The following is a 9572-nucleotide window of genomic DNA, read 5'->3' on the forward strand; positions in this document are numbered from 1 at the left end:
ATTCCAAAATCGGTCGCACCGATAAGTTATTCTCGGTCAGACCGAGTTTAACTTGTGCAATGGCAAAAGCCAGATCGGTGGGACCGAGTTTTTCAACTCGGTGGTTCCGAGATGGTTTCGGCGGAAACCTAACCCTAAAATTTTCGAATTAAACCTAATCTACGAGCGTTTTGACTAGATAGAAGTTTATCAATCGTGGCAAGATTCATGATGATCACAATGTGCTAGGAATCAGATTAAGGAATAGCACAATGATCAAGTCCATACCCTAGTTCGGCGTGGACTTGCTACGGCGGAAACGGCGGGGCAGAAATCCGTTGACGGCGGCGAAGACCAGCAACTGGAGGCTGTTGGCAGCGAGGAGACGATCTGGAGACCTCGAGGGCAGAGCAGGCTATCACGCGGGCGAGGAGGTTTCGGAGAAATTTCCAAAATTCTGCCCGTCACTATATATAGCCCGACCCTGTCAGTGTGACCGAGTGGAACAACTCGGTGGCACCAAGATGCAAAACTGTGTACAGTTATTGCAACTCGGTGTGACCGAAAAGTTCAAATCGGTTGCACTGAGATCAAAAACCTAGATCAACTTAATGAACTCGGTAGGACCGAAAATGGAGTATCGGTCAGACCGAGATTCATAAAGAGGTTTTGGAAGTTTAAGTCTATGACGAATCGGGGACTCCGAGCGCTCCTCACACAGAGTGGTTCGAATCTGACTTGATCAAATTTTGTGATGCAACATGGATAGAGTTTGAGACGAGAAAAGCATAGATAGCTAGAGGAGGTTCTTAGGCATTCTTGTCCATCCACTTGGCAAAAGAAGATAAAGCCAAACAATCAAAACAACAAGTGGATGTCCTTGAATGAGCAAAATATGCAACCAACATGCTCACACAATAAGATAGCAAATGAAATATGTGGCAAAGCATGCACAACCAATTCTAGCATCTATCAAGCAATTTGCGATGACTAGGTCATCTATATATGAGTATATTGACTTAGGAGTCAAGTGAGAACACTTGATCGTAGGTAATACTCATCGTTTAAGCTCAAGTGGGGTTACCACTTTTACATAAAGCATTGTTTTGTTCACATCTTTAGAGTTGCTTTAGCTCAAGTCTTAGAGTAAAGCTCCCCCTAGATGTGATATCCCCCCTAAGAGGGATGAACTAACCTTGGGTTTTGTCGATGATGACTTTATGTAGATATTGAAGATGTGGATGCTCAATGTTGATGTAGATCTCTTGGAGCTATCCTTTTGAGTGAATTGCACTTTCAATACCTACATGGGTTAGTCCCACAAGGAACAAACAAGGATATCCATAGACATAGAGTGATGCACACAAAAGATGATGTCCATGAAAACTTTAGGTTACCTTGTCCCTTGTCTTACCAACAAGAGGGTTCGTGACTCCTTGAACTAGTGCAAGATGTGGAAGTTGATTGCACTTGTTCTTGCCAAAATGATGAGAGTGAAGTATGTTGGCGGAGTCACCCTCGAGAACTCTCTAGTTCTTCTTCTTTTGGATCCACATCATCTTGATGGGAATCCTTGGAGTTGTAGTCGTACTTGATGAAGTGGAACTTGAAGTAGTCTTGGGAATCCACTTGACTAAGGTCTTAGGAGCTTCTTCAAATGCATCAATTTCCTCTTGAAGCTTGTCCTTGCCTTTTTGCTCGTAGTCTTGTGGTGGAAGATCATCTTGAGGTTGTGTCCCTTTGAAAGAAGTATACTTCTCTTGTTGAGGGACAAACTTCGTCTTGGGGTATTGATCTTCTTCCCATTCAACCCCATTGGCATTGAACTTTCGTTCAAAACCAACACCTTGATTCTTCCGGTGCATTCCTTGCTTGCGCACAATTTCCTCGAATTGCTTACTCCCGGCAAGGCTTTTGTACACTCCTTTCTCTATAATTCCCTTCAATAAGCTATTTTCTTGCTCAAGTGTAACTTGGCTAAGAGAATCATTAGTGGAATCATCAGAACTACTAGAAGCAACAATATTGGATTTAGCATGATCATTGTTACTACTAGAGGAGGAATCTTTCTTGTTAGATTTGACTTGAGGCATGTAAGTGGATAAGAGTAAACGCTTGGCAATGTAAGAAGAACTTTTCTTACGGAGATCATCATTGATTGCCTTTAAGAACTCATGCTCTTGCTCAAGATTGAGCTTTTCAAAGCGTAACTTCTCATGAGCTCTTAAAAGTTCTCGATGATCTTCAAAGATAGTGTCATGAGCTAACTTAAGAGTTTTTAGTTCTTTAGTTAGAGCCTCAATCTTCTCCTTATCATTGTCATTCGTTTTATCTTGCTTAGCATGATTAATTGGTCTTTCATCATAGTATTCATCACTACAGTTGTCACCAATCAACTCATCACCTAACAAGTCATCTTCATCACTATTGAAATCAACATACTCGGGGTGTGTTACCTTTGGACCTTTGGCCATGAAGCATCTTCCAATTCCTTCATTTGGTGAGTCAAATATGTCGTAGGAGTTGGTTGACACAAGTGCTAGACCGGCAACACCTTCATCTTGAGTATCTTCGGAGTCGGAGTGATAACTTCTCTCGGAGTGGCTGTCGGAGTCGGAGCCGGATACCCATTCACCAACATGAGCTTGATGTCTTCGTCTTGTGTAGCTCCTTGATGATTTTTCCTTCCTTTCCTAATCCTTGCTTCTCCGTGAGTATCTTCGTTCATAACGATCATCTCTACTCCTTCTCTCTCTCGGTGGTGATCCTTTGCTTCTTCTTCTTGGAGAATCTTCTCTTCTCTTGTAGGGAGCCGTAGACTCATTGGAATACTGTCCGGGTCTTCCACAATTGTAACAGTTTCGCTCTCGACTAGAAGATCTTTTGTCATTGTAGGACCTTGATTTGGTGCTTCTATCTTTGCTTCTACTCTTGTAGAGCTTGTTGAAGTTCTTCACCATTAAGCTCAATTATTCATTGAAGTCTTGTTTCTCACTTGATGATGTAGGGGCTTCACATGAGGCTTTGTAGGCACCACTTGATTTGTTGTGAAGTTCCTCTTTATCCTTAAGTGACATCTCATGAGCAATAATTCTTCCAATCACTTCCGTTGGCTTGAGATCTTTGTAATTGGGCATCATTTGGATTAACGTGCACACGGTATCATATTTTCCATCCAAGGCTCTTAAGATCTTCTTGATGATGAATTTATCGGTCATCTCTTCACTTCCTAAGCCGGCAATCTCATTTGTGATGAGAGCAAGCCTAGAGTACATTTCGGCGACACCTTCACCATCCTTCATCTTGAACTTGTCAAGTTGGCTTTGAAGCACATCCAACTTGGATTCCTTGACGGAGTCTGTACCTTCGTGCATATCAATCAAAGTGTCCCAAATTTCCTTTGCATTCTCAAGGCGGCTGATTTTGTTGAATTCTTCGGGGCACAATCCGTTGAAGAGAATATCACAAGCTTGAGCATTGTATTGCAACATCTTCAACTCATCCGCGGTAGCTTCATGGTTTGGTTCTTTCCCATCAAAGAAGTCACCTTACAAACCAACACACACAATAGCCCAAACGGCGGGGTTATGTCCAAGAATATGCATTTTCATTTTATGCTTCCAACTAGCAAAATTAGAACCATCAAAGTAAGGACCTCTACGGTGATAATTTCCCTCGCTAGACGCCATACTCTCCTAGGTTGTGAAACCAAGGCTATGACCACCAAAAGCTATGGAGATCAAGCAAATGGAGACCAAAGCTCTGATACCACTTGTAGGATCGAAAGTATGTCTAGAGGGGGGGTGATTAGACTACTTGACCAAATAAAAACTTAACCTTTCCCAATTTTAGTTCTTGGCAGATTTTAGCTATATTAGGACAAGTCAAGCAATCATCACATAATTCAAGCAAGCATGCAGAGAGTATATTGGCAGCGGAAAGTAAAGCATGCAACTTGCAAGAATGTAAGGGGAAGGGTTTGGAGAATTCAAACGCTATTGGAGACACGGATGTTTTTCCCGTGGTTCAGATAGGTGGTGCTATCCTACATCCACGTTGATGGAGACTTCAACCCACGAAGGGTAACGGTTGCGCGAGTCCACACAGGGCTCCACCCAAGGGCAACGGTTGCGCGATTCCACGGAGGGCTCCACCCACGAAGGGTCCACGAAGAAGCAACCACCCACAAAGGGTCCACGAAGAAGCAACCTTGTCTATCCCACCATGGCCAACGCCCACGAAGGACTTGCCTCACTAGCGGTAGATCTTCACGAAGTAGGCGATCTCCTTGCCCTTACAAACTCCTTGGTTCAACTCCACAATCTTGTCGGAGGCTCCCAAGTGACACCTAGCCAATCTAGGAGACACCACTCTCCAAGAAGTAACAAATGGTGTGTAGGTAATGAACTCCTTGCTCTTGTGCTTCAAATGATAGTCTCCCCAACACTCAACTCTCTCTCATAGGATTTGGATTTGGTGGAAAGAAGATTTGAGTGGAAAGCAACTTGGGAAGGCTAGAGATCAAGATTCATATGGTAGGAATGGAATGTCTTGGTCTCAACACATGAGTAGGTGGTTTTCTCTCAGAACATATGAGTAGGAATGATGTGTGTGTTCTGATGGCTCTCTCATCGAATGAGAAGGAGGTGGAGGGGTATATATAGCCACCACACAAAATCCAACCGTTACACAGTTTTCCAATCTCGGTGGGACCGAATCATAAAACTCGGTCGGACCGAAAATGTAAACCTAGTGACCGTTAGGAATTTCGGTGGGACTGACATGCAACTCGGTAGGACCGATTCGGTTAGGGTTTGGGCATAACGTAATCTCGGTGAGACCGATTACACAAACTCGGTGAGACCGAGTCTGGTAATTAGCTAACCAGAGAGTTGGTCAGGCAAACTCGGTGGGACCGATTTGCTCTTTCAGTGAGACCGAGTGGAACTCGGTGAGACCGAAAAGTTACAAAGGGGAAACACTGAGTTTACATTGCAATCTCGGTGGGACCGATTCGCTCTTTCGGTGGGACCAAAAAGTTACGAAAGGGAAACAGAGAGTTTGCGACCCCATCTCGGTGGGACCGAGATCCTTATCGGTAGGACTGAATTGCTAGGGTTTGGCAGTGGCTAATGACAATTGAAACTCGGTGGCGCCGGATAGGAAAAATCGGTAGGACCGAGTTTGGCTTAGAGTTTAGGTCATATGTGGATATGGGAAAGTAGTTGAGGGTTTTGGAGCATATCATTAAGCACATGGAGCAAGAGGCTCATTAAGCAACACCTCATCCCTCCTTGATAGTATTGGCTTTTCCTATGGATTCAATGTGATCTTGGATCACTAAAATATAAAATGAAGAGTCTTGAGCTTTTGAGCTTGAGCCAATCCTTTGTCCTTAACATTTTGAGGGTTCCACTTTCACATCCACGCCATGCCAATCATTGAGCTTTCCTGAAATAATCATCTTGGAATATTATTAGCTCAATGAGCTATATGTTGTTATGAATTACCAAAACCACCTAGGGATAGTTGCACTTTCAGTATCTCTTTTCCCTTATTGTATTACATGGGTTGTTTGCGAAGATTACCTCACTTGCGACATTGCTTTCAATGCGGTTATGCCTCTAAGTCGTGCTTCGACACGTGGGAGATATAGCCGCATCGAGGGCGTTACAGGGTAGGCTTATATAAACCCCCCAGGGCACCCATGCAAAGGGTTCCGATTCATTAGAACTAGACCAGACCCTAGAGAAGAGGGAGAGCCAGCCTAGCTTATCCTGTCCACAGATACAGCTCGAGGAGCACCTTTGTACTCACTGTGCCTTAGTGATCATGTGGAGATCCCGCAGAGCAGGACTAGGGGTGTTATCTCCTAGGAGATCCCCAAACCTGGGTAAAGTACGCCGGCGTTCGTGTCTATGCCTCATCCCGTTTCCAGGCACCGGCGACGTTCTACTTGCCCCCACCATGATAAGCCATCCGTTGGCATATGTCGCACCCAACCCCCGACATTTGGCGCCCACCGTGGGGCAAGGTGCACCGTCGTCCGGAGACCTGTTCTGGACGGGAACCCTTTTCCTCCTTGGCGAGCGCAGCCAGCCCAACACGCCAGACGGAGTCTGTGCCGACGCGCTGCATGGCGCTGAAATCGCCTGCGTGGCCAGTTGCCTCACCGATCTTGTAGGCGAGGTCCGCCTCTCCGACGAGCCCGCATCCGACGTGGGCAGAGGCGGCCCGGAGATCCTCCTCACGGGCCTCCTCGATCAACTCCACGTCGCCAGTGAGCCAACTGGGGACTTGGAGTCCATAGGCTCCACCGATCCGATGTTGGTCGACTCCGACACCGTGTCGCTTGACACGTTCCCCACCAATGTGGTGGTCTACGATGAGCCGCTTCCTCGCGCAGAGAGTGGCAGAAGCACCGTCACGGAAGTGCTTGTCATCGATCATGGTGAGCACTCCAGCGGGGGTGATTATGACCCGCTCCACGCGGCGCTGCAAGACCTGGCAGCGCCCATCCCTAAAGATGCCGACGCCGAGACGCTGGAGGCACGCCGCCTTCAGCTAGTCGAAGGCACCAAAAAGCTGGCCAGCGTGAGACGTCTATGAGAAGCCTACCAGCGGAGATGGACCGTGCTGTCGGCGGCACGCCGGCTGCGGTTGGGCCTAGCTGCCTTGGCACAGTCCAGTAGCGCGGCGCGGCTATCGCCGATCTATTCGGGGTGAATCGCCCCGTTTACGCCACGCCTGCAGAGAACATTCGAGCCGCCCAGGCGGCGGCGGATGAGCTGGACAAGTTCGAGGGTGAAGAACGTCGCTTGATGACGGAGCGCGTCCAGCGACTCCTTGACGCGCCCGCTGAGTAGAACGAGGCCGGCGGCCACACTGATGCGCCACGCCGACGGAATGACAACCTGCTTCTGTGCCGAGACCAAGGCGCGGAGTCTCGGGCGCCAACTGGCGGCTTCAGCGGAAGTAAAGACAAGGAGCCGGCTGCAGCCGTAGTCGGACTCACATCACCATAGAGCGCGACCGAGATGGTCGCCCAAGAACAGTGGAACGACGAGATGAATGTCCGCCTCCTCCCCCTCGGAGGGAAAGGTGAGTTTCCCCGCCGCCTGTTGATCACCCGACGCTCGGCGACCGCCTTGGCCGCCAAGAGGGAGTCGGAGAGAACGACGCCCGCCATCGGATCGACCATCTCCATCGATCCTGGCACTTGAAGAAGAAGATGAGTTGGGCCCACCGTGCTTCGGCCCCCGCATTCGAGACAAGCCCTTTACCAAAGGGTTCACGCTCCCCAGAGACACACCCAAATACACTGGCTCCGTGAAGCCGGAAGACTGGTTGGTCGACTACTCCATGGCCATCAGCATAGCAAACGGCAACAAGCGTGTTGCAGTGAAGTACGTTCCGCTCATGCTCCAAGGCACGACCCGGACTTGGCTAAATAGCTTGAGGCCCCGCAGCATCAATAGTTGGGTCGACTTCACCGAAGCCTTCGTCCGTAACTTCACCAGCACGTACAAGCGGCCTCCCAAGCCTCGCCAGCTCTCCTTATGTGTGCAGGGCCCCAGCGAGTCAACCCGCGACTACCTCACACGCTGGGCCGAGCTTCGCAACTCCTGCGAAGGCGTGCACGAGGTGCAAGCCATCGAGTACTTCACCACGGGATGCCGAGAGGGCACCCTCCTCAAGCACAAGCTTCTCTATGACGAGCCGGAAACCCTTGACGAGTTGTTGATCATAGCAGACAAGTACGCCACGGCCGACTCCTCCATGAAGACGGAAATTCAAGTCAGCGCAACCGGCAAAGTGGCTCCTCAGGCTCCCTGAACCCCAGCCGGAGACACCAGTCGGCGTCAACCACAGAATGGCCATAAGCGCAAAGCCCCACCGCCGACTCCCACCAGCCGGCAGGTGGCGACAATCAAAAATCAGCAGCCAGAAGGGCAGCCCCTGCCCAAGCGCCAGAAGGGCGGCAAGTCCAACTGGCAGCCGACTTTCTCATATGAGCAGACTCTGGATGGACCTTGCAAGTTCCACAGTGGTGTGAAGCCGTCCAACCACACCACTCGGAAATGCCACTGGCTCACTAGGATAGCCAAGGGAGACGGGCTTTTGCCTCCTCCACCTGCGGTGCAGCCGCCTCCTCCGCCCCAGCAGTCGACGGTCAGACCAGTCAGCGCAGTACAAGACGAGTACCCAGAAGAGCAGGGAGCATACGTCGTGTTCACCAGTGTGGCCGACGATCGACACAGCAGGCGACCGCAGCAGCAGGAGGTGAATGTAGTAGCAACTGACACCCCAGAGTTCATGCACTGGTCTGAGAAGCCCATCAGCTGGAGCTGAGCTGACCACCCAGAAGTGATGCCCAAACCTGGCTCCTACGCTTTGGTTTTGGACGCCACCTTTGCCACGGATAATTGAGCTGCTCGCTTTTCCAGAGTCCTGATAGACGGCGACAGCAGCATCAACATCCTATACAGAGACACCATGGAGAAGTTAGGAATCAGGCAGAGGCAACTATAGTCCAGCCGGATGGTGTTCCACGGCATAGTTCCTGGCCTTTCTTGCTCACCAATCGGCAAGATCTTGATCGATGTCCTCTTCGGAGACAAAGATCATTTCCGCCGAGAGTCGATATGGTTCGAGGTGGTGGATCTAGAGAGCCCATACCATGCGCTGCTTGGCCGGCCAGCCCTGGCCAGGTTCATGGCCGTCCCCCATTATGCCTACCTCAAGATGAAGATGCCGAGTTCCAAAGGGATCCTGACCATAAATGGCGACTACAAGAAGTCGTCTACCTATGTGTCAGAGAGCAGTCGGCTGGCCGAGTCCCTCGTGATCGCAGCTGAGAAGTGGCTGCTAGATAGAGTTGTGGAAATGGCAAGCAAGCAGCCAGAGATGCCGCCTGACCCCAGAGAGTCGGAAACTGAGGGCTCGTTCAAGACGGCCAAGGAAACAAAGAAGACACCATTGGACCCAGAGCACCCAGAGAGGTACGCTGTCGTAGGCGCCCACCTCGACAGAAAATAGGAAGGCGAGCTCGTCGATTTCCTCTATGAGAATCGAGACATCTTCGCATGGTCCCCCAAGGACATGCCAGGTGTCCTGACGGAATTTGCCGAGCACAAATTACACGTCCGATCTGATGCCAAACCAGTCAGACAGCCTTTGTGCCGCTTGTCAGAGGAGAAGAGGAGAGTTGTTGGAGAAGAGATAACCCGGCTGCTTGCAGCAGGCTTCATCATGGAAGTATTCTTCCCAGAATGGCTGGCCAACCCGGTATTGGTACTGAAGAAGAACAAGCAATGGCGAATGTGTATTGATTACACTAGCCTCAACAAAGCATGCCCCAAGGACCCGTTCGCTTTGCCAAGGATTGACCAAGTGATAGACTCCACAGCCGGATGCGAGCTGTTGAGTTTCCTGGATGCGTATTCAGGGTATCACCAGATCAAGTTGAACCCGACCGACAGGCTGAAGACTGCCTTCATCACGCCGTTTGGAGCTTTCTGCTACCTAACCATGACGTTCGGCTTAAGGAACGCCGGCGCCACCTTCCAACGATGCATGCAGAAGTGCCTCCT

At 49.6% G+C, this 9572-nt stretch overlaps 1 protein-coding gene across 1 annotated transcript; it reads left to right on the forward strand.

The window, feature by feature from the left end:
• Positions 1–8694: 8694 nt before the first annotated feature.
• LOC147965766 (uncharacterized) lies at positions 8695–9018 on the forward strand. Its single transcript, XM_087530595.1, has one exon. It carries the CDS (start codon positions 8695–8697, stop codon positions 9016–9018), a length of 324 nt encoding a protein of 107 aa, XP_087386721.1.
• The last annotated feature ends 554 nt before the right edge of the window (positions 9019–9572 follow it).

This window comes from Triticum urartu, chromosome 6A (genome assembly GCF_056163025.1).
Source record: "Triticum urartu cultivar PI428250 chromosome 6A, HENAU_Tu73, whole genome shotgun sequence".
In the NCBI taxonomy this organism is placed as follows: Eukaryota; Viridiplantae; Streptophyta; class Magnoliopsida; order Poales; family Poaceae; genus Triticum; species Triticum urartu.